This window comes from Belonocnema kinseyi, chromosome 4 (genome assembly GCF_010883055.1).
Source record: "Belonocnema kinseyi isolate 2016_QV_RU_SX_M_011 chromosome 4, B_treatae_v1, whole genome shotgun sequence".
Taxonomy (NCBI): domain Eukaryota; kingdom Metazoa; phylum Arthropoda; class Insecta; order Hymenoptera; family Cynipidae; genus Belonocnema; species Belonocnema kinseyi.
This window is the reverse complement of record NC_046660.1, coordinates 20,164,846-20,191,899: the sequence shown is the minus strand read 5'-3', so window position 1 is coordinate 20,191,899 and position 27,054 is coordinate 20,164,846. Positions and strand designations below refer to the sequence as shown.

At 26.5% G+C, this 27,054-nt stretch overlaps 1 protein-coding gene across 1 annotated transcript in view; it reads left to right on the top strand.

The window, feature by feature from the left end:
- The window catches only part of LOC117171670, a 105,833-nt gene that overhangs the window by 65,835 nt on the left and 12,944 nt on the right, over positions 1–27,054 (top strand). The window contains exons 6-8 of the mRNA XM_033359181.1: positions 976–1,093; positions 8,962–9,290; positions 9,376–9,705. Coding sequence (XP_033215072.1) covers positions 976–1,093; positions 8,962–9,290; positions 9,376–9,705 — 777 coding nt within the window. The remainder of the gene's footprint in view (positions 1–975; positions 1,094–8,961; positions 9,291–9,375; positions 9,706–27,054) is intronic.

The following is a 27,054-nucleotide window of genomic DNA, read 5'->3' as shown; positions in this document are numbered from 1 at the left end:
ATTCATTCATTCATTTATTTATTTGGGATTACAGAAAAATCCGAAAAAAATTCCTGACTGTAAAATTTTCAAAATAGAAAATTCCCAAATAATAAAATTTTCCAGAACATAACTGCCGAATTAAGAGATTCGAACTGAAACATTTCAGAATATAAAAATTTAAAAAAAGTATTTATTAATAAATATTATTTATTTATTAAAAATAAAATTATCAAGTAATATTCGAATTTTTTTAATTTAAAGTTTTTTAGAGTTATTGTTTGAATTTAAAATAACAATAATTTTATTAAAATTCTAAAAAACAAATTTTAACGATTACCTCGAAAAAAAGGCTCTAAATTTTTTCCGAGCCTAATAACATTGTTAAAACAAACTTGGCAAGATTCAATTCCGCATTGATTTATCTCGAAGTTAAAATGAAAATTAAAAAAAATTTACTTTGATAAAAATATTTCATTATATTATTTATAATAAATGCACTATATTTATTAAAATACAATTTTTGCAATTGTTCAAATTAAAAAATTTTAATATTCGGGAATTTTCCAATTCGGGATTTTTATATTTTAGAAATTTCATTTTTTGGGCTTTTTCATTTCGCAGTCAAATCTAATTATTTGACTAATATTTGTAAAATATCAAAAAAAGTTCTCACTTTAAAAAAAAACGCGCCGTTTTTATTTTATTTGTTATCATTCAAAAAATATTTTCTGTCATATTTACGTCACCGATTAAGCCCACGTTGAAAGTTGCGGAAATAAAACTTTCGAGAGGACTTTCGAGGATTAAAATAATTGTGACAGAAACAGAAAGTCCGGGGTTTTCCCATTTTCATGACATTGCATCTGAAAACGTAATCCAAGAGCATGATTAAAATTGAGTAATTAATTCTTGAGAATAATGTTTTCTTAACAATATTCAAAAAACTAAATTCAGAAGTAGAATTTAATACTTAAATTTTTTTATGATTCACAGAATGTCAGCCAGAAACATGGGGAAAGTATTGTGTGCACGAATGCAATTGCACTCGCGAAAGTGCGTGTAATCCTGTAAATGGCAGATGCGAGTGTCCACCTGGATGGCAAGGGATTAGGTAAGCATTTAATTTCAAATTGGAATGGAATTCGAAAAAGTAATAACCGTTTTTATTGATTCAGTGGAAGGCTTAAGTCTGAAATCCTCTTGCAGTTTAAAACTCATAGTTTCCAAAGGAACCCAAAATTATAAATAGTTTCTGAAGTAACCCAAAATTATAAATAGTTTCTAAAGGAACCCAAAATCATAAATAGTTTCTGAAGAAAACCAAAATTATAAATAGATTCTGAAGAAACCTAAAATTATAAATGGCGTCTAAAGGAACCCGAAATTATAAATAGTTTCTAAAGGAAACCAAAATTATAGTCTCTGAAGCAGCCCAAAATTATAAATAGTTTCTAAAGGAACCCAAAATTATAAATAGTTTCTAAAGGAACCCAAAATTATAAATAGTTTCTTAAGGAACGCAAAATTATAAATAGTTTCTAAAGAAACCCGAAATTATGAATAGTGTCTAAAGAAACCCAAAATTATAAATAGTTTCCGAAGTAACCCGAAATTATAAATAGTTTCTAAAGGAAACCAAAATTATAAATAGTTTCTAAAGGAACCCAAAATTATAAATAGTTTCTAAAGGAACCCAAAATTATAAATAGTTTCTAAAGAAAACCAAAATTATAAATAGATTCTGAAGAAACCTAAAATTATAAATGGCGTCTAAAGGAACCCAAAATTATAAATAGTTTTTAAAGGAACCCAAAATTATAAATAGTTTCTAAAGGAACCCAAAATTATAAATAGTTTCTAAAGAAAACCAAAATTATAAATAGTTTGTAAAGAAATCTAGCATTATAAATGTTGTTTATGGGAACCCGAAATTATAAATAGTGTCTAAAGGAACACAAAATTATAAATATTTTCTAAAGAAAACCAAAATTATAAATAGTTTCTAAAGGAACCCAAAATTATAAATAGTTTCTAAAGAAACCTAAAATTATAAATGGCGTCTAAAGTAACCCAAAATTATAAATTGTGTCTGAAGGAACCCAAAATTATAAATAGTTTCTAAAGTAACCCAAAATTATAAATAGTTTCTAAAGGAACCCAAAATTATAAATAGTTTCTAAAGAAAACTAAAATTATAAATAGATTCTGAAGAAACATAAAATTATAAATGGCATCTAAAGGAACCCAAAATTATAAATAGTTTCTAAAGGAATCCAAAATTATAAATAGTTTCTAAAGAAAACCAAAATTATAAATAGTTTCTAAAGAAATATAGAATTATAAATGTTGTTTATGGGAACCCGAAATTATAAATAGTATCTAAAGGAAGCCAAAATTATAAAGAATTTCTGAAGTAACCCAAAATTATAAATAGTTTCTAAAGAAAACCAAAATTATAAATAGTTTCTAAAGAAACCCAAAATTATAAATAGTTTCTAAAGTAACCCAAAATTATAAATAGTTTCTAAAGTAACCCAAAATTATAAATAGTTTCTAAAGTAACCCGAAATTATAAATAGTTTCTAAGGGAACCCAAAATTATAAATAGTTTCTAAAGGAACCCAAAATTATAAATAGTTTCTAAAGAAAACCAAAATTATAAATAGTTTGTAAAGAAATCTAGAATTATAAATGTTGTTTATGGGAACCCGAAATTATAAATAGTTCTAAAGGAACCCAAAATTATAAATATTTTCTAAAGAAAACCAAAATTATAAATAGATTCTGAAGAAACCTAAAATTATAAATGGCGTCTAAAGTAACCCAAAATTATAAATAGTGTCTAAAGGAACCCAAAATTATAAATAGTTTCTGAAGTAACCCAAAATTATAAATAGTTTCTAAAGGAACCCAAAATTATAAATAGTTTCTAAAGAAAACCAAAATTATAAATAGATTCTGAAGAAACATAAAATTATAAATGGCATCTAAAGGAACCCAAAATTATAAATAGTTTCTAAAGGAATCCAAAATTATAAATAGTTTCTAAAGAAAACCAAAATTATAAATAGTTTCTAAAGAAATATAGAATTATAAATGTTGTTTATGGGAACCCGAAATTATAAATAGTATCTAAAGGAAGCCAAAATTATAAATAATTTCTGAAGTAACCCAAAATTATAAATAGTTTCTAAAGGAACCCAAAATTATAAATAGTTTCTAAAGAAAACCAAAATTATAAATAGTTTCTAAAGAAACCTAAAATTATAAGTTGCGTCTAAAGGAACCCAAAATTATAAATAGTTTCTAAAGTAACCCAAAATTATAAATAGTTTCTAAAGTAACCCGAAATTATAAATAGTTTCTAAGGGAACCCAAAATTATAAATTGTTTCTAAAGGAACCCGAAAATTATAAATAGTTTCTAAAGGAATCCCAAATTAGAAATATTTTCTGAAGGCACCCAAAGTATGGATCACGAAGTAGTATAAGGAGACCTCACTCCCGGAAAACTTGAACGCGTGAATTCAGGTCCAGTTAGAGAACCTCTAGGTAGAGTTCTGCCACAACTTCCTACTGTTTTGGTTGGCTATGATGAAACCGGAACCAGAAGTGATGAAAAACGCGCGATTTTTAAACCAAATTTTACAATAAATTTACAATTTTGAAGAATCAAATGAGGAAAAAGATAACAGATATATAAATATTTAAAAACTTGATAAAATATATGATGATAGAAATATTGAGAAAAAAAATTCCATTTGGTGTTTAAAAGTTAGTTTTTTTAGTTGAAAATTCAGGTATTTTTATTAAAATACGTCTTTTTTAGAAGAAAATTAATCTTGTTGGGAAGATTTAACTGTTTTTTTTAAATTTTGTTTTTTGGGTTAAAAAATAATTTTTTCAATTAAAAATGTTGAAGGAAGGTCCGCAAAAATTCATAGTTTTGTACACGATCAGAACGCGAAATATATATTTTTTATAATTCTTGCATTTTGTTAAATTTAGTGTTTTTTGCTGGAAAATTAATCTTTTTGGTTACAATATTTTGTTGAAAACTCGTTCTTTTTTTATTTAAAAGTATTGACAATTCATTTTCTTGGGTAAGAAGTACACCATTTTTATTCAAAATGTATTTCTTTCTTTGAAAATTGATTTATTTTGTTCAAAATTCATCTTGTTTTGTTTGAAAACATTTTTTTAACTGGATGTTTAACTATTTTATGTTTGATTTAAAATTTACATTTTGAAAATTAAACTATTTTTTTGAAAATTCATATACTTATTTAGTGGAAAATGCGTCTTTTTTGGTAAAACATTAATATTCTTGATTAGAAATTTATTTCTTTGGTTGAAAATTCATCTATTTCCTGGAAAATTAATTTCTTAGATAAAAATTATTTTTTGTTTGTTTGTTAAAAACTGAACTATTTTGTTGAGAATTCTTTGTTTGATTTTGTTTGATTTCCAGAACTAAAAATTAACATGTTTTATTTTTGGTTGCAAATGAATCTTCTTTCAGTTAAAAATTCAATTGTTTATTTAAGAATTGGCTTATTTTATCAAAAATTAATGGTTATGGTTCAAACTTAATCTTTCTACTTGAAAATTCGTCTTTTTTTGGTATAAAATTAGTCTTTTAGTCTATTCGGTTTTTGGTTTAAAAGTAATCGTTTTTGTATTCAAAGTTAACCATTTAATTGAAAATGAATGTATTTTGTCAGAAGTTATTTTTTTTTGTAAAAAATAAATGTTTCTTTGTGAAAAATCATTTTTTTGATAAAAGATTAATCATTTTTGTTCAAAATTTCTTTCTGTGACTGAACAAAATTCGAAATTTTAGTTTAAATTTATTTTTTGTCTTGAAGCTTATGTAAAAAAAATTAGTTTAATCCATATTTTTAAGTTTGCAATTGAACTTTTTCGATAGAAAATTAATCTTTTTGGTTGAAAGTTCATCACTTTAAAAGAAAATTAATTTTTTTCTTTGAAAATTTAACTTTTTCAGTTAAAAATGCATGTATTTTGTTGAAAAATCGTATTCTTTGGTAAAAAATATTATTCTTGTTTGAAAACTCACTTATTTGGTTAGAAGGATACTTGTATTTTTAAAAGACAGAAAAAATGAAGTTTTATCCAAGAAGATTGATTTTCTACTAAATAAGATCAGTTTTTAACAATATTAATAAATTTTTAACTGAGTAGTAGAATTTTCCAAATAAGAAGATTACTTTTCTATTTAAAAAATATGTAATAAAATCAAAGCTTCAAAAAGTCAGGTATTTTAAAAAAAGCAAAAATCAGAGCATGTTTGAAACAAATAGATGTAAAAAATAATAAAGGCTGTTCCGTTTCTGAATTTTGTTGAATCATTTTGAATTATTTCAGAGTAATTTTAAAAATTCTATTTCAAGAGCTTTGAATTTGAAATTTTTAGGGATTTTAAAAAGATTCAAATGACTTTATTAATTAATCTCATTAATTTAAATCGATTTCAAAGCATTTGAATTATTTTAGGATCATGCCTTTACTAGAATTTCTTGATATATGGAACGATTTTACAGGACCTATGAGGTTTTAATATATTTTAAAAGATTTCAAAAAATTTATCAGATTTCCAAAAACTTGAATAATTTCAAGAAATTTTAAAGCTCTCAATCTAATGGAATACATTTTCCAGGATTCCAGAAAATATTATAGAATTGAACGAGATTTTATCATTTTTTAGTGCAATGTTTTTTTTTAATTTTTAGAAGTTTTTATTTATTTGGTCATAATAATCAATTGATAAAATTATCAAGTGATTTGAAATCTTTTATGGTATTTTTTCCAATTTCTTTCGCTTTTTCATGCGTTTTAAAAAATGTCAAGGGATTTCAAAAGATTTTAAGGGAATCGAAAAAGTTTAGATTAGTTTAAAGGATTGAAAAGAAAATTTTAATTTATTTCAGTAATTTAATGCGGATCCAAATGATTTAAAATATTTCAGTATATTTTTAAAGATTTATTGGTATTTTCAAGAGCTTTAAAAAGTTTTAAGGGATTTCTAAAGATACCAAAGGATTTGAAATATTTTTGGGTATTTTAAAAGATTTCCAGAAATTTTTTATTTATTTAAATAGTTTAAAGGGATTTTAGAAACTTTTAATTGAATGCATTTTTATATATTTTTGAATTGTTTTGAACGCACGTTTTGTTTTTTAAATTCAGTTTTTTGTATAAATTTAATCGAATTCTTCTCTTTTTCCTTACATTTTTCGAAATTCACTTCAATTTTAACGAAACAAATGGCAGTTTTTCAATTTTATAAATTATTTCCAATTTATTTGAATTCTATTTAATTGTTTGTAGTCTATAGTAACTTTATTTGTTATAAATTATTAGGCTTTTAAAGATTTGAAGAGATTTGAATTTATTTGTTAGAATTCACCCTGAGTTCTTATTACTACCCTAATTTTTTTAAAATTTTTTGTAATTCTCTTGAATTTTTTTAATTTCATCAAATTCTTTTCAATTCTCTTGAATTTTTCTAAGCTCATTTTAAAATTCCTAAATTTCATAAAGTGTTTTTATCTTTTTTAGTTGTTCTCAATTAATTTGAATTTTTTAAATTCATCTTGAATTTTTATTTATTGCATTGAATTCCTCTAGTTCACCTGGAATTACTCTAAATTCATTCCAATTTTACGGATCTCAATTCAATTTTTTTATTTCTGAAAGTTTTTCTAATTCATTGAAATACTTTTGAATTTAACTTGAATTTTTGTTAAGTCATATGACGTTGTCCGAAATTTTTACGCTTTGAGCGCGAAATACATTATTTTTCAACCATATATTTTTTTAATAAATAATATCGATTTGTAACCAAAACGGCAATAGTTAAATTTTTATTTAAAAAAATATAATTTTTAGACAAGAAAGGAATTTTGTACAGAATTGTTGAATTTTTTACTAAATTATTGAATTTTTCAGCTAAGAGAATATTTTCAACATAAGAAGATCAATTTTCAATAAAAAATATAAAAATTAATATTTAAGCTTAAGATATTTTTATTGTAAATTAAAACTAGTTTCGTTTTCAACAAAAATATGATTTTTCAACAAAGTACATCAACTTTGATTTTTTTATTTTATACGGAATAGTTGAATTTTCTATTAAATTATTCAATTTTCCAGCCAACCAGATAAGTAATTTTACAAAACAGTTGCATTTTTTACTAAATTTTTAAAATCTTCAATTTAAAAAACGAAATTTTATTATAAAAAACATTTCAAAAACAGTTTAATTTTCAAACAAAGACTTCCATTTTTAATAAAAAATATTCTTATTCTACAACAAAAAAGACGAATTGTTAACAAAATACATCAGCCTCCAACCAAATAGTTAAATTTTCTACCAAAAATATTAATTTTCAACCAAAAAGGCAATAATCAGATTTTTATTTGAAAAATTAATTTGCAGCCAAAAGAATACAAATTGCCTACAAAACATTTGAATTTTTGTATGAAATACTTTAATTTTTCTTTGTATTATTTAGTTTTTCAACGAGCAAGATGAGCTCCCTATAAAACAGTTAAATTTTTAACAAAAAAGTTCATTTTCAAGCAAACAAATTAATTTTAACATAAAAAACGAATTTTTCACAAGATAGATGAATTTGCAACGAAGAAAAAATTAATATTTAGACTAAAAAATATATAATTATTGTAAATGAAAAACAATACAATTCTCAACGAAGCAGTTGTATTCTTAACAACAAAATTATTTTTCACAAACAGTAAATACGAAATTAAAAAAGAATATATTAATTTTCAATCAAATAGTAACATTTTCAACCAGAAAGGTGATCTTTCGAACAAGAAGATTAATTTTATATGAGGAAGACGAATGTCCAACAAACTAGATAAATTTTCAACCAACTATTTGATTGTTTGAACTAAAAAATATCAATTTTAACCAAAAGGCAAGATAATAAATAATATTGGAACTTAAATTTTTTTATTGTAAATCAAAAACTGTTTAATTTTATACCAAAAAGTTTATTTTTTGACCATAAAAGATAAATTTTTATTCAAGAAGATTAATTTTTTAACAAAAAGATGAATTCTTAACAAAATACATTAAATTTGAACCATATAGTTGAATTTAGACCTGAGAAGATTGATTTTCTATTAAATAAAATTAATCGCTAACAAAATTAATAATTTTTCAAACAAGTGTAACCAAGCAGTGCAAGAGTTAAATTTGTATTAGAAAAAATAATTTTTAAGGAAAAAGTATTTTTCTACAGAAAATAATAATTCTCGATAAATTATATCAACTTTGAAATAAATATTTGAAGTTTAAATAAAAATGATTAATTATCTATAAACAAAGACGAATTTTCCACAAATTCTGTCATTTTTCAAGCAAAGCGTTGATTTTTTAATATAATAAATATCAATTTCTAACCAAAGAGGCAATAGTTGAATATTTATTTTAAAAAAGTAATTCTTAGCAAAAAACGAACTTTCTACAAAACAGTTGAATTTAAAAAAAAAATTAAACTTGAACCGAAAACAGTTCAATTTTAAAACCAATTAGTTGAATTATCAACCCATGAAAGATTAATTTTTCAGAAGATAGTTTAATTTTCCCAAAAAAAGTGTATTTCCAACCAAGAAAAATTAATTTTTAACGAAAGTAGGATTTTTATCAAAAATAAAATTTTCATAAAAATAATTAAATTTTAAATTAAATGATGGAATTTTCAGTCAAAAGAAAGTATTTCTTAGCGAGAAATATAATAGCAGACTTTTCAACCAAAAAGAATTAAGTTTCATCCAATTTAAGTTTCATCGAATTTAACAGATTCTAACATTTTATTCGAAATCCTTTCCCAAAAAAGCTCTTACTTAATTTACGGATGACGCCCTATTAAATAATTTTTTTCGTAATTTTCATATAAATTACTAATTCGAAATTAACTATTTGCTAAAGATGTGAAGAGAAGTGCCCTCCTGGTCGATGGGGCCTCTACTGTGGTTTCACATGCTCTTGTAGCGATCAGCTCTCAGGCTGCCATCACGAAACCGGAGAGTGCTTTGACCTTGAAGTATCGTTCGATCCAGTACCAACTGTTAAAGATTGGACACTTAGTGAACTCACCCCTTCTTCCGGTGCAACAACCGACATTTCCTCCCCTCTCTATTCTGAACAGGAAAACAATACTGACTTTATTGACGTAACAAACCCAGATGACTTTGATGATTCCAATCTGGATGATTTGCAAATCATCAGGATTTCTAGGACCACAGAGGAAACAGAAAGTAATCTTTAATTTATTTATTATTTAAAAATACTACAAGAACCATTTCACCAAAATGATAAATGGAAATTATTTTTGGTTGTCAGATGATTCACTTAAGGCTTCTTTGAAAAGTAGCGAAACCCAAGCCACGATGCACATACAATCATCAACAAAGAAGTACTCTTATGAAGAAACTCGATCTCGAGGATCAACTACCTACCAAACTCTTCAGGTTCCAGTTTCAACTGAAATTATGCCAAGGAAAAATCCAATATCAACAACCAATACTGGCCAAGTACACATTTTTGAAGATCAAACTGGAAACCAGAACTTTGATTCTGGAAAACCTGGTTTTGGATCCACTGATGAATTTGGGATTGATCCTCAAGTTGTGATGTCTCCTAAAACGGATTATGTTAAAAACGTTCGAAGAGGTAAGTTTCATTTTGGAAAGTTTAATAATTATTTATTGTTTGTAAAGTTCATCAAGAACAAAACAGAGACATCAAGCTAACGTTCTTCAAAACTAGCTTCATGACCAACTCTACAAATTATTTATTGATGCACAATACTTTTTTCCTTTCCTTTATGGCTTTTATGATATTGTTTCTTAAAACTGATTTCTTTGATACATTGTATTTTCAGAATTTTAAACGACAATTGATATCTGTAAATTACAAATCGAAATCTCAGAACCGCCTTTTTTGAAAAGATAATTTTTAAAAATATTTAGAACATACAATATTTCAAAATCTGCTAATTTAAAAATTATACATTTTTGCACGTGTGATATAATGTTCTGATGATTGTTCCTTTCTTTTTTCTCTCATTTTTGTCTTTTGTTATACTGCTGTGACTGTTGTTTGTTATACTATCATACTATCCCTAATTTTCTGATTGAAATACTGTTTATTAAAATTGATTTCTGTAATACATTGTGTTTTCAAAATTTCAAGAGACAATAGTTATCTCCAAATTACATAACAAATTTCTATTAATTAAAAACCTTTCATTCGAAAAAACAAATTTTTAAAAAATAGAGACTAAGTAACATTAATAAAAGACTTCCAATGCAAGAAAGCAATACCCATTAACACGTATTAAAAGTGGTACTCAAAGGAAGATATATTATCAGAAATATGGATATATTTTCAAATCTGTCTTTTTCGTGAAGATAGTTTTTATAAATATTTAGTATTTACAATATTTTAAAGTCTGATAATTTCAAAATTATAAATTTTTACACGTGTAATTTAATGTTCTGATTATTGTCTCTTTCACTTTTCTCCTACTTTTGTCTTTTGTTATACTGTTGTCCCTGTTGTTTGTTATGCTATCTCTATTGAATTGATTACTCTCATTTTTTGGAAAATTTCTTCTCTCGTTCAAAAGCTTTTTCTGCAATTCTTTTGATGTTTTTATTTATTTTTGTATAAATTTACAAAACAGAGACATGGAACCTTGCTCCTGTTCTTCGAAATTCAATTCTTGATTACTTCTAAAATTAATATTGATCTAATCACAATGATCATTTTTCCTTTCACATATGGTTTTTACGATACTGTTTATTAAAATTGATTTCTGTGATACATTGTGTTTTCAAAATTTCAAGAGACAATAGTTATCTCCAAATTACACAACAAATTTCTATAAATTAAAAACCTTTCTTTCGAAAAAACGAATTTTTTAGAAATAGAGACTAATAAACATTAATAAAAGACTTTCAATGTAAGAAAGCAATACCCATTAATATGTATTAAAAGTGATACTCAAAGGAAGATATATTATCAAAAATATGGATAATTTCTCAAACCTGTCTTTTTCGTGAAGATAATATTTATAAATATTTAGAATTTACAATATTTCAAACTCTGCTGATTTAAAAATTATAAATTTTTACACGTGTGATGTGATGTTCTGATGATTGTTCCTATCCCTTTTCTCTCTTTTTTGTTGATTGTAATACTGTTTTCACTGTTGTTTGTTATACTATCTATAATGAATTGACTACACTAATTTTTTCGAAAAATTCTACTCTCATTTAAAGGCTTTTTGTACAATTATTATTTTTTTTCTTTCTAAATTTACGAAACAGAGACATGAAACCTTGCTGCTATTCTTTGAAATTAAATTTTTGATCACCTCTAAAATTATTATTGATTTAATCACAATTATCGTTTTTAATTTAATCTGTGGTTTATATTTAAATACCAACATTTTAATCATGTAATATTTTTAACATAGAGTCTTATATAAACGGAATAAAACAGTATAGCAAGTACAAATTTAAAATTTTCCAATTTATTAATGTGTTTTAAATAAAAAAATGTCTTTTCTTCTATAATATAGGACTTTTTAACAAAAGATTTGAATTTTCAACAAAATAATTAAGATTTAAAAACAATAGTAGAATTTTCAATCTAAATGGATAAGTGTAAAAGAAATATCATAGTTTATATTTTAAACAGAAAAAATGAATTTTTACCAAAAAAAAAAGAATTTTAAAACGAAACTCATGTATTTTTACCCAGCAAACATGAAATTTCAAACAAAAATATTATTTTTTTACTAAAAAGGGATAATCAACTTTCAAGCAAAAAGATGAATTTTTAACTAAAGATAAAAAACTCTCCAGAAAAAATGATTTATCAATAAAGTGATTCAACCAAATCTTTCAAACAAAATAGTTGCATACTCAAGCAAAGAAGAATAATTTTTTACCAAAAAGTTGCATTTTCATAAAAAAAATTATATTTCTACTAAAACCGAAGAATTTTTAAGTAAAAAAGATAAATTTGAAAAAAATTGAGTTTTCTGTTGAATAATATTTCAGTTGAGTTATCACGATCAAAATCTGAATTTTGAAACAAAAAATAAGTTTATACGAAAAAAATTGAATTTTCAATCCACAAAGATGATTTTTATAACCAAAGACGATAAATAATTAAGAAAATAATTGAATTCTCTACCAAATAGTTGTATTTTTATCTAAAAAAGATGGAATTTTTACAATTTGTACCATAAAAAACGACAATTTTTTTAAATGTTGAACCTTCATCCAAAAATGATTTCAATTTATTTTTCAATACCATACTATAAATTTTTTTTCAACATAAGTTCAATCTAACAGTTTTATTTTTGTTTCAGAAAAATTAAGATTCTAATAAAACAGGTAAATTTTTAAATCAAGAAAACAAATTTTCAAAAAAAAACAGTTCAATTTTCATCCAAAAATATTTTGATTGATAATTTAAGTCAAAAATAGGAAGTAAAACTGAAAGTAAATTTTACAGAAAATAGTTTAATTCTAAACAAAAAAGTTGTATTTCTTCCTAGAAAGATGCAACATTTATACCGATAAAGATGAACTTTTAGATAAAAAAGATAAATTTATAGAAAAAATAGTTTGTATCCAAAAAAGGTTTCAATTGATTCCAAAGCAAAAAATACGAATTCCAAACAAAAGCCTAATGTTCTACGAAAAGAGCTGATCTTTTAAACGAAAAAGACGACTTTTTAATTGAACACTTGACTTTTCAACCAAAAAGGCTGTCTTCTTAAGAAAATTGTTAAATTTTCAGAAATTTTTGAGACAATCGATGTTTTAAAATTACATCCAAAAATGTTACAAATTCAAACCTTCTTTTTAACAAAACAAACTTTTTAGAAATGAAGAATTTTAATAATTTACGCACAAACCTAAAATTTTTCATAGGGATATAATTAATTAAAATCGACTTCTGTTGCGTAACTTTATGCATCTTTAGAAGTTTAACAGAGAAATTACATTTTTACGATTAAAATTATTTCAGTATGAAAAAGTCCTATCATGATATCCTGGTACGTACCAAAATATTGATTTATCCTTTTTTATACTGTTATATTGTTTATTATTCTATTAAAAATTCATTTTTTTTGGTAATAAATTAATCTTTTTGTTTGAATGTTCATCTTTTTTAGTTGAAAAATCAACCTTTTGGTAGAGAACTCTCGAATTTTGTTAGAAATTTGTTTATTTTTTTCGGCAGAAAATTAATCTTTTTGACGGAAAATGTAAAAACTTGGATTTAAAATTAAACTATTGCCTTAGAAATTAAATAAAAATGTTTCTTTCTTTTTTTTCAATTTAACTTTTTGTTTGAACAATCTTACATTTTTTTAAAACTTCGTCTTTTTTAGTAGTAAATTAATCTTTTTGTTAAAAATTCATCTTTTTTATTTAAAAATTTAACTTTTTGGTAGATAATTCTTGAATTTTATTGAAAATTTGTTGTTATTTTCGATATAAAATTAATATTTTTGTTTAAAACTTCATCTTTTTGGTTAAAAATTTAACAGCTAGGTATTATATTTGAACTACTTTCTTGAAAATGCATTTTATGATTGAGTATTCTTCAATTTTATTGGTAATTTGTCTTTTTTGGTAGTAAATTAATTTTCTTTTTTTCAAAAATTCATCTCTTTTAGTTAAAAATTTTACTTTTTTGCTGTGAATTCTGGATTTTTATTGAAAATTCGATTCCTTTAGTAGAAAATTAATCTTTTTGTTTAAAAATTCATTTTTTGTTTATGAATTCTTCAATTTTATAGAAAATTTTTCTTTCTTGGTAGTAAATTAAATCTTTTTGTTAAAAAATTCACCTTTTATAGTTAAAAACTCAATTTTTTGACTGAGAACTTTGGGATTTTGTAAAAATTTTATTTTTCTGGTAGTAAATTAATATTTTCATTTAAAAATTAATTTTTTGTTTGAGAATTCTTAAATTTTATAGAAAGCTTGTCTTTCTTGGTAGTAAATTAATCTTCTTGTTCAAAAATGTATCTTTTGTAGTTAAAAATTCAACTTTTTTGTTGATAATTCTTGTATTTGGTCGGAAATTCGTTTTTTTTTTCAGTATTAAATTTATATTTTGATTTCAAAATTCATTTTTTTTATTAATTCTTAAATTTTATTAAAAATTTTTCTTTCTTGGTGGTTAATTAATCTTTTTGTTCGAAAATTGATCTTTTATAGTTGAAAATTCAACTTTTTGGTTGAGAATTCTTGAATTATGTTAAAAATTCGTTTTTTTCGGTAGAAAATTATTTTTTTTTTTGTTTAAAAATTCATCGTTTTGGTTAAAAATTAAAAAAAATGTTTTAAAGTTAAACCATCGTCTTAGAAATAAAACAAACATCTTTTTTCTTTTTTTGAAAATTAACCTATCTGTTTGAGAATTTTTGAATCTTGTTACCTATTTTTTTTTTGCTAAAAAAATTAATCTTTTGGTTTGAAAATCAATCTTTTTGGTTAATTATTTAACAGCTAGGTTTTATAGTTAAACTGCTTTTTTAAGAGTGCATTGTTTGGTTGATAATTCAAAATTTTAGTTAAAAATTTATCTCTTTGGTTGGAAATTGAACTGGTTTGTTGAAAACTTCTTTTTTTTTATTTTAAACATTACTTCGGTAATTACGAATTTACCTATAATTACGAATTTACCTATTTCATTTTTAGTTAAAAATGGTTCCTTTTTATGTTAAAATTCCACTTTTTGTTCAAATTTATCTATTTCGTTAATATACGCTATTTTTGTTAAAAATAAATTTATGTTAGTTGAAAATTCATTTTGTGGGTTAAGAGTTGTATTTGTTTGAAAATTCGTCTTTTTTGATATAAAATAAACTTTTTTATCAAAATTTCATATTTTTGAGGTGATAATTGAACTGTTTGTATAGACATTTCATCATTTTGTCTTGAAAATTCAACAATTTTGTTTAAAAAATCAACTATTTGGTAGAAAATACACAGACAAGTCTGCTACATCATGGTTGCATATTTACAATATTTACAAACTTAACATAACTTATAATTTAATCGATCCGCCTTACATGATCGCAAATTCGCCTTATCTTATTGTAACTACGCCTTATTCCATCACAATTAATCTTTATTCTCTAGCCATTGCCTTTTGTCCTTTTTATCTTTACACTTGCCAACTCTTCTCACATTCTCATTTAACAAAATTTACATTTTCTTACTTTCTAAAGATAATTATTCTAACCCTTTCCCTCATTTTTCTCCTCTCTCCTCTCCTTCTTCTTCCTTTCCAACTTCCTCAACCATTCCACCACCTCCACTGTCCCCTTCTTTCCTCCTGTGTACACCAGTATTTATTCCACTCTTCTTTATTACCACATCTTACACTCGCGATTACTTTTTGCGATCCTCTTTCCCCTCTTCTCTCCAAATATTTTGCTATTCCCTCTACTTTTATCCATTTATATTTCTCATTATATTTAACTTGTCTTATTTTATTCCTATTCCTTGTTTAAAAACTTCTTTATCTCTTTCTATCAACTCTTGTTGTATTTTCATTCCCATTTCATAAATTTATTTTACCCATTTCTTTGCACAACCTATTCAAGTACCTTTCTCTTTATTTCATTTCATAATCATCCCCTCTTCGATTTTCTCTTTCCTTCAAGCATGCTTTCACTATAGTTCCGCCCTTGCTCTCCAACAGTCTTTCTTCGTATTTGCAAGCCCTATTACCTGTTCTTACTTTGATTTTTTCCCTATTAACTTCCTTCAGAACTGTATATTATGGTGTACACCTGTCCAATCCTAGCGTCCATCTAATGTACTTTTCATGCAATTTTTCCACATTCTCATATTCCTTCCATTCCCATATTTCAACTCCATACATTAAAACACTCACTACAAGCGCCTCAAACATTCTCATTCTTCTCTTCTAGTTTTCTTTAAATAAGTTTTCCTTTATGTCCCATACTTTCTTCATAACTATATCTGCTCTTTTAACACTTTCTTTAACTCAATCTTTTACCTTCCCATTTTTCTTAAATAAAAATCCCAGACAAGCAAACTCCTAGACTTCCTCAATACCTTCTCCCCTCCACTTCCAGGCCATTCTTCCCTTCTTCCTACGACCTTATCTTCCAAAATCCAAAACCTTAGACTTTGCTACATTTAAAACTAATGTCTTTGCTTCTAAGTACTTCTCTAGTCTTTTCATCATATTTGCCAAAACCTTTTCTTCTTTAGCTACTATTACCACTTTAGCCGCGTATGCTAAAGTGCAAAATCTGTCCCCTCCTACCACTAAACCTCCCTCTAACCCATTCTTAAAATATTCCTCCATGTCTGCTATGAATACCGCAAAAAGAAGCGGACTGAGTGGACATTCATGTCTTAATCCTACCTCCGTCCAGAATTCTTCCGACGTTTTATTCCCTACCTTTACCTTATCTCTCGTTTCTTTATCAATTTCCCTCACTCTCTCTCTATCAGACCTATGTTTATTCTCCTCTTCTGCATTACTTCCCACAACTTTTCCATATCTACCGATGGAAACGCTTCTACCTTCTCGGAAACCTGCCTGATTCTCTGGTAGTATTCTTATTGCTTCTACTTCTTAATGTTAATGTTATTCCCCTGTGGTTTTCTGTTTTTCCTTTTCTCCTTTCTTAAAAATTGGCGTTATCAATCCCTTCCTCCACTCTTTCGGAAATCCTTCACCTTTCCATACTCTTTTTCCTACCTCTTTTAACTTTCTTCTGGCTTTCCCGTTACTGTACATCCAAGTCTCTTTAACGTAACCCGCCACTGCCCCCTGCTTTGCCCTTCTTTAATCTTTCAATCTGCACTTCTATCTCTTCATCTTGCAACTCCTTTTCATCTTCTATGTAAATTACTTGTCGTCCAACTGTCCGCCCTTTTTTCACCCGTGCCTTGAAACATTTCTTCAAAATACATCCCCTTTTCATCTATACTAATCTTATTCCCTATTCCCCCTTTTTTCCTCCTCATTTCATAAATAATTTTCCATGCCTCCCTTTCTGTTTTAATTTTACTTATTTTCTCCTCTAATTCCTTTTTCTTATTTTCCTCTTTCTGTTAACTTAACTTTCTATACTCTTTCCTGGATGTGACGTAATTTTCCCTTTTCCTTTCTCCCCTCCTCCCAAAGTTTATACTCTTTTTTAACCTCTTTTTCTTTTTCTCACATTCTTTGTCCCACCAAATTTTTGTCCAATTTTTATCCTTTTCCGATCTATTCCTAAATTTCTTTGTAACTCTAGTATTATTGACCTTTTCTTTTAATTCCTCCCATACTTCACTCAACACTCTCTTATCAAACTCTAACTTTTCTATTTTTTCTATATAATTCCTCTTTGTTTCTTCAGTCTACACTTCTTTCTCGATTAATTCTTTCGTATTCTTTCTTAATTACTTCCTTATTCTGCTTTTCAGATACACTCCTAATGGATGGTGATCTGATTCCAGCCTGGCTTTTACTTTCCTTTGTCTTACAGGCTCCTATCCCTCTATATTAGTAATAACATAATGTATAACTGTGGACGTGTTACTTATCACATATGTAAATTCCCCTTCTTCGTCCCCTTTCTTATTGCCATTAACTATGTATCACCTCTTGTCTTCTATTATCCTTAGAAGTTGCTTTCCCTCGCTATTTATTAACTGGTCTTTCGAGTCTCTCTCCCCCACCACCCCATCTAAGTACATATTACCTTCCTCCCTATTCTAGCATTAAAATCCCCCCTATTATTAGTATTTTTTCTTCCCCTTCATTATGAAACATTTCTATGTTTTTCCTAACCTCTTTCATTCCATTTCCATTGTATATTGTCACAATTCTATGCCATTTTCCTTTTATTTTAACATTCCTTTTTCTGTGCGCCACTCGTGACTCCTTTCAAAACTTCCCTTTCTTTTAGATTGCTCCTGACTCCCGTCAAAGTCCCTCCACTTGCTCTACCTTTTTCCTTTTCCCTAGTGGCCCCTTGTAATTCCCATCTGTGGCTAATTGGCAATTTAATGTTTATAATTCCCCACTCTTTTTCCTCTATCCAAATTTCTGTTAATCCAACCACATCGAACTTTTCTACAAAATTCAAAAAATCCCTGTCCTTATTTTTAATTCCCGCAACATTCCAAAAAACCAACTTAACCTCTGCCTCTATTACTTGGAATTTTTGCTCATTTCTGTTAATTCTCCTCCTTCGTTCATATTTACCTCTTCTATTCCTCACCTCATTTTCTTCTCTAAAAAATTTTGTTCCTTCTTCTCTAACCTTCCTCTGTCCTCATTCCAAATGCACGATTCCCCTTCTACGCACATTTTTTGGTATCCTACTCCAACTGTGTTACCTTCTTTTTTTCTTTCTTTTGCAACTTCCCTTATTTTACGCTGAATCTCTCTTTAAATGTATGATCATGATTAACATACACTTTTTTCTTACCTTATTTATATATTTTGTTTCATCACATCCTGCTTTGCTTCCCCCGATTTCATTTCCACTACTATCACTGCTTTTTCAGTTGTACCCTGTCTTCTGACTTTGTTTATCTTTCCACTTACCCCTAAATCTTTCTCGAGTACCTCCAACACCGCTGCCATTTCATTTCCTACTGTAGTTCGTATACCTACAATTGTCAACTTATTTCTTCTTTCCCACCTCTCCCTTCTTTCTATCTCCTTTTTTGCCCCATTCACTTTCTTTGCAATTCCTTCTAAATTTCCCCCTTGTGTCGCTTCAACTTTTCTCTTTATCGAATCTACCTTGGTTCTTAACTCATCTGCTTTTACCCTTTCATTTAAATTCTCCTGTTCCAATCTATTCTCGTCCCTCTCGTCCCTTCTCCCTTCCCCTTATTTCAATTGTTTTTCTAGTGCCTGAATTTTTCGCCTATTTATCTCTCTCTCTCTCTCTCTTCTCTCAGCTTATTCACTTCTTTCGCTAGGTTCCCTGTCCTTCCCTTCAGCCCTGTTAACTCTTTTTCCCATTTTCCTCCCTTTCTTTTAACTCTTTCCTAAATACTCCTAATTCCTTGTTTGTATTCAGTCTGTTTCTCAATGCTCTCCATCCTCTTTTGCCCTTCTTTTATCTCTCTTATTTCCTCACTCAAAGTTCTAATTTCCTTTATTATCATTTTTTTGTTTTTCATAAATGGCCTTATACTTAAAAATTTATCTAAACATTCATTAAGATCCCTTTTTCTTTTTTTCAACACCGATATCGGCTCTAAATCGTTTTCACTGAGCGTTCTGACTCTTAAATCACTTACGTTATCCCAACTGAGTTCCTTTCTCAGCGGTCTACCTCTCCTCCTCTTTGTTACCAAAACGATTTCGTTTTCTTGTTGGGCGTGAAAAACTTTAAATCTTTATCCGAATCATTAGCAAGTAACTCATTCAAATTCCCTCATTCCTCTATCTCTGACTTATCCTCCTGATCCGCTATTCAATTCGTTACTGGGCTCCACAGATGGCGACTCTATACTGATACTCTTCGAGGGTGTGATTTAATTTTTTCTTTTGGAAATAATTGCTCTTAAAATTTTCGTATACTCTGGCTCCCCCATTCACTTTAACTTTATTTATCTCCCTTCCTGAATTTTCACCTACGCAGTAATCCTCTTTTACTAAAAAACTGACAGTTTTCAAAACTAACCTAAATTTCTCATTTTCTTGATTTATACTCTTATTTTATATTATTCAATCCCACTTATTTATTGCAGATACTTCTTTTTACCTTATATCCATTTCCATACCTTTTATTTTCTCCAAAATGACATTCACTCACTAAACAATCCATTTATACCTCAGCACTCTGTGCGCACATGCACACAACACGAACGCACTCATACCAGCGCTTTAACTATTCTATTTTTCTGTAAAAAATTAACTTTCGTAGTTTAAATATTTGATAATAGCCGGATTCACTGTGACATAAAATTCCATTAGGCATTTTTCAACACTTACTCTGAAAATTACTTTTTTATTTGGATTGTTGATTTATTACCGAACTTTTAATTCACCACACGGTCACGTAGGCAATATAGATATTTTGGCAACTTGGATCTTATAAAAATACAAAAAAAGCAGTATAAACGTACAATCGGGTTTCATCTAAAGTTTATGTTACTTCCTGGTGGGGGGGGGGCAAATCAAAGGTTTTCAACAGGGGGGAGGGGTATTAATGAAAAATCAGTAACGTAGTTTATAAATAATACCTATGAAACCTAGATTTTTTTCTTTGAAATTCAATTCTTGTTCGCCTCTAAAAATTATGCACAATAATTGTTTTTCTTTCCACATATGCTTTTATGATACTGTTTCTATAAATTTATTTATGTAATACATTGTGTTTTTAGAAGTTCAAGAAGTCAAGTAGTCAAAGGTGGTTATATTTTTAAATAAATGTATAGTATATATTCTCAAAACCGTATGTTTTGTAGAAATATTTTTTATAAATATTTAGAACATAAAATATTTCAAAGTTTGCTAATTTAAAAATTATAAATTTTTACACTTGTGATCTAATGCTCTGATGATTGTCTCTTTTCGTTTTCTCACAATTTTGTCCTTTACTATACTGCTGTGACTATTGTTTGTTATACCATTATACTGTCTCTTATTTTCTGATTGAACTGCTTTTTGGAAAAATTCTTTTCTCGTTTGAAAGCTTTTTGTGCAATTCTGTTCATATTTTATAATTTTTTTAAATTTATTTAATGAAAAAATTGACGTTTTTAAACTTTGGTTCATGGTCTTGGTATTGATGATAATTTTTCTCTCTTCTTTTTATCCCTCCCTTTCCCTTTGTTATACACTCTAAATTTGAATCAGTAGAAAATGACTGATTGCCAGTCAATTTTGACTGAATCATTTTTTAAACTTAAATATTTGTAATCTGCAATCAGTTTTTAAAGTTTTATCCTTTTGTGTACCTATTCCGTGAAATTTGTCGTTGGCAGCATCTTAGCCAAAATAATTAGAGCCTTTAGATTACCTAAAAAATATTCCAAAGTTATTAAATCTATACATTATGAGGCAAATTATGCGAAAGTAAATACATACTTAGTCGAATTTTCGAAGAAAATTTTTATAGCAATATTTTACTAAAAATCTCAAGTTTATGAACAAAAAAGATAAATTGAAACACCTTAAAACCATTACAGTTAAATCATTTATATTATTAATAAATTAAACAGAGAAAATAAATATTTAAAATATCGAAATGTTAACTTAAAATAACTGCTGTAATATTGCTGAGAATTTTGATTTAGAATTTGAACGTTCAATCATTTGTCACTTCATATTTTAATTGTTCAAAATAGTCCAATTTTCAATTGATGTCTTTTCATAGCTAAATAATTTCAAAATAAAAAAGGGACAGTTGGAATATTGTCACGTTAACAAAATTCAAAATGGAATAATAATGAAAAAGCTTTTCAATACTTGATCGACAATAAATTTTATCAAAAATTATACTACATAAGTTTGAAATTCAGTAATTTTACTATAAAACATTGTGATGTTATAAAGACTTTATATGAGTATAATAAGATCTGTATTTTGATTTCTTTTTATAATTCTGTAAAATAATATGCATTAAAATAAAGGTTTTTCACCAAATTTAAAATAAATGCTACTCAAAAACTCATTTAACATTTTTTCAGTTTATCGGGTACCTAAGGCATTCGAAAATATTTTCAATGATTTCAGTAAATTTAAAGAATTTTCAATGCTCCCAAGAAGGTATTTTAATAGATTTGAAAGTTTTGCAAAAGATTTTATAGAATTTAAAATATTGCAAAGTATTTAAAAGAATATATAATTACATTCTATTTATATTATTATTATTATTAATAATAATATTATACTTCAATAATTCCAGAAATATGTTGTTTTTTCTGAAATTTATGGATCTTTGTCCAATTTTCAATAGGAGTGAAATAATAATAAATTCAATTTAACAAAAATAATGGTTTAAACAATTTAGTCAAAATAACTGATTTATCAGTCAAAACATGCTTAATTGAATAAATCATTCAAATTTTGACTGATTGAAATTCAGAGTGTATCATTGTCTCAATGAGCAGATAACTCAGTTTTTTGAAGACATACTTCTCCTGTTTGAAAACTTTTTGTACAATCCTGTTACACAAAATAAATTTTTCGAGTTATGTTTGCAAAAATTCTTTTCCAAATATTAATTTTTGCTATCATTCTTTGATCAAATTATTTCGTATTAGTTCGAATTATTACTTTGTGTGTGTGTGTGTGTGTGTGTGTGTGTGTGTGTGTGTGTGTGTGTGATCCCATCTTGCTTCACCTGCACTACATATTTCTCACATAATCATTCTACTGTCGTGCATTTCACAATACATCCCGGGATATACTTTACAGTTTTCTTTAAGCACAAGTTGCACAGCGTACCTATGTTACATTCCCATGCCCTTTTAGAGGTCTTTTGGCTCAATGTAGTTCGCAAAGAATCAAGGGAGCGGATTGATTGATTCACGACTTCCATTTCTAGGTTGCAAAATTATTATCATCACGCGGAAATACAATCAACTTATTAACTTGTATAAATCGATATCTCCATACTAAAACAAATCTGCCCGCTGTGCGGGCACATTTTAATCACCCGATGCGCGCGCGGCTCGTATGAGCACGCCTAGGGCGCGCCACTGTTGGTTCTCGCGCTTTGCGCTCGATATTTTTGCAAACCTTTTAAAATTAAGGCTCAAAAATCCGCCACTATAATTTTGTGATTGTGAATTCTCTTTTGTTAAAAGAGCTGAGGTCGAGAGTTTGCGCGCATCTGCGGCGCGCGACTGATGACTCTCGCACTCCGGGATCGATCTTTGCACTTCTCTCGCATTCGTGTACAGACTTTTTAAAATCAAAGGTCAACGGATCGACAGCTGCAATTTTGTTATTGTGAACTCTCTTTTGTTAAAGCTCTTTCGGCATTCACGAACACATTCTCATCACGTATCTCGTGCTTCGCACTCGATTTTGTCCGAAATGTCACAAAAATTGTATTTGTCACGATTATTTTAATATTTGTTTTTTATTTTGCTTTCAATTATATTTGAAGCTGCGCTAAAACATGTATCATTTCAATAAATTTACATCATTATCATTCAAAATATGCATAAAATTAAATCCTACTAATTCTTATTTCCTTGTTTCCATATATATATATTTTTAATCTTTTTGTTTACGATTGAAAGAAAATCTACTCGTCCTATCTAAAAATGATTAACAATAAATTTATAGATCTTTCTAGGCGAACAACTTTTGTCTGTTAATTTTAGTTCGTACACTGCCGTGCTAAAGTTTTAAGCCATTTACTTTTTTATGATTGAATAAATTCTCTTAATTTAAATTATACCAGAGCTAAAAAAATTTAACTTTAAAAGTTTGATTGTTTTCCAAATTCGGTATAAAATAAGCCAGGGTGAAGCCAAATTGTCCAGTTTTTGGGTATATATTGCAAAAATAGTATAAATTTCAATATTTTCTAAAATTTTCAATAATTTCCGAAATTATCAAAATTTTTAAATGTTCTTGGGCTCATTTTGAAGCTATTTTTTATTGTATCATAACAGCTAACGAGCATAAATTTTGTAAAAAATTTCTTTTCGAATTTCAAGAACTTGAAGTTGTAATAAAAAGTTGTAAAAATTGTAATATTATTTTTGGTAACAAATATATTTTTGTCAAATATATGAAACATATAATCATGCAGTTTCTATTTAATTTCCGAAAAATATATATTTATTTACCTTTTAACAATCAACCTTTTAAAAAGAACTTTTTCTAGCTCTGGTATAATTAAAATTAAGAGAATTTATTCAGTCATGAAAAAGAGGTGGCCTAAAACTTTTTCAAAGCAATGTACCTTGTGTCATTTTTTTCAAAAAAATGCAATTTTTTTTAATGTTATTGTTTGCGACTAAAGCAAAGACTACGTGTCATATCAAAAATTAACCATGAAAAATTTCAAGGAGTTTTCGGTATTTTTTGGAAGCGTAACTTTTTTCTATTTATTTTTTTATATCAGGTGTCGTTTGTCAAAAAATTAACTTTTTTATTTTTATTTTTTTTATGCATTAAACAGAAGCTACGCATCCTATAAAAAATAATTATTGAAAATTTGTAGCTCTTTTTTGGATAAACAAGTTTTGTCTCAGTTTTTTTTCGTGGCTTGTGTCGTTAGCCCAAAATCTGTTTATTTTTATTGTTCTTTTTTAACACTAAAAGCAAAAACTACGCGTCCTACAGAAAAGTGATACAAAACAAATTTGTAGATCTTTTTAATGCGCTTAATTTTAGCTTTATCATTTTTTTTCTTATCTTGCATTGTTTGACAAAAAAATGGAATTTTTTGATTTTTCATTATTTTTGGTACGATCAAGTTTTCAACTTTTTAACCAAATTGAAAAATTGTCATGATAATCTTGTAGGTCTTTTTAAAATCAACGTTTTTTTTTCCTGCCCTTTTTCAATATTATGCGTCGTTTGGCTTAAAATGTTCATTGTAGTTTTTTAATTTAATTTTTAAAATTTTGAAAATGCTATAACTCTTACCATTTTCTTTTTGTAGAAGAAAGACATAAGGATAAATTGTTGGAGTTTGTAGGTACTATGAATGACCGCAAATAGAATTTTAAAATCTTACAAAACTGTGGATTCAAAAATTTTGAAAATGCGCTCTCTTTTTAAATTTTCATCCAAAATAGCTGATTTACGAATTCGTGTTTTCTTTTTAGGTTTTAAATATATATATATATATATATTATTTCGATATATAAATTTAGACACACAAATATGTTTTTAATCGCCTGGAATGGGTCCAGTAGACCCGAGCAAACTTCAGACTGAAATATCTTCGGTTTAAATAGAAATAGTAGCATTATATTTTTATAGATTTTATAAACAAATTATTTAAACAAATGTCCACTGTGGACATTTAAAGGCCACAAGAAATAGTTTTTCTAGTCATTTTTCTCAAACTATGTCACCAGTAATGTTACATGATAAAAAATTATCAACTACAATTTTGTATAGATTTTAGAAACAATTTATATAATTAATTTATATAAATAAAAGCGCAGTGTGGACATTTAAATGCCGGAAAAAATCTCTTTTTCTCCTTAATTTTCTGAAATGTTGTTGCTAGTGATGTTCAGTGATAAAAATTATCATCCAATATTTTTCATTGATTGCGTAAACAAATAATATAAACAAATGGCCAGTGTGGACATTTAAAGGCAGAAAGAAATCTTGTTTCTCTTATTTTTTTGTTTTTAATTATGTCGCCCGTAATTTTAGTGATAGAAAATTATCAGTTGATATTTTTTATTAATTTTATAAACGAATTGTATAAACAAATGTCCAATGTTGACATTTAAAGACAGAAAAATCTTTTTTTCTTCTTAATTTTTCCTAACATTGTGTCGCCAGTGATGTTTAGTGATGGAAAATAATCGTCCGATATTTTTTATTGATTATATAAATAAATTATGTAAACAAATGGTCAATGTGGACATTTGTCGGCAGAGAGAAATTTTTTTTTCCACCTAATTTTCCTTAAATGATGTCGCCAATGATGTTTAGTGATGGAAAATTATCATCTGATATTTTTTCTTGATTTTATAAACAAAATTATCTAATAAATTTGAAAACTTGGTCATTTAGAGGTCGAAAAGAATAGTTTTATTCTTTAATTTTCCTAAAATGATGTCGCTAATATAAACATCATCGACAATATAATTAAAGGAAAATTAAAAGAAAAAAACTATTTCTTTATGCCTTTAAATGTTTACACTAGGCATTTGTTTAAATAAGTTGTTTATAAAATTAATAAAAAATATCGGATAACATTTTATGACCGTGTATTATTTTTTCTTTTATAGGAAGTAATTTTTAAGCAAAAATTTACTTTTCAAAAAAAGAATCCATAGTGTAGACTATTTCTTAAGTTACTTTGTTTATAACAATTCACCTAAAAATCTCACTTTTTGGATTTCAACTACCACTGTGCATAAATTCTGGAAATGATGATCATAGAAAAAATTTGTTCACGAAGATAAACAAAAAAAAAACGAAAAAATCTACTTTTTCTTTAATCTTTGCAATAACCTAAATGTAATTTTATTATTTGGTTAGAAATTAAGGATTTTTTCAGAAAGGCATCCTTTTTTGTTGCAAATTCAACTGTTTTGTTAAAATTTGTCTTTTTGGTTTAAAAATTCAACTTTTTTCGTAAAACATTAACTTCTTGTTTAAAATTCATATTCTTTTGATGATAATATCTTCTAAAATCTTTTTTGAAGGAAAACTTTTTTTTCTGAAACTTTGTCTTTTTGATTTGAAAATTTGTATTTTTTAGTAAAAATATTGCATCTTTCTTTGATAAAAATGTAACTGGTTTGTTGAAAATTAAACAATCTTGTTTAAAAGTCATGCTTTTTGGTTAAAAATTCGATTATTTAGCAGAAAATAAACTTATAGTACAATTAATATTTTGGTATTGAAAAGTGAACTGGAATCTTTTTTGGATTAACTTTTTTTTAATTTATCTGTTTTTGAAGAATCTTCATCTTTTTGAGTAAATTACAACTGTTCGATTGAAAATTCAACTCTTGTTTGAAAGTTTTTCTTTTTAATTTTTAAATTCATCCTTACTGGATGTTAATTCTACTTTAAAAAAAAAACAATTCTGATTAAAAATATATCTGTTTTAAGAGAAATTCTATCTTTCTTGGATAAAAATGTAACTATTTGATAGAGAATTAATCTATTTTATTGAACAGTCATCTTTTTTTTTTGTTGAACATACATCATTTCTGATTGAAAAAACTAGTCTTTTTGGACTAAAAAAATCCAAATTTTTCGTAAAAACTTATTTTTTGTTACAAAATTCATATTTTGATCTTGAAGAGTCAACTGGAATCTTTT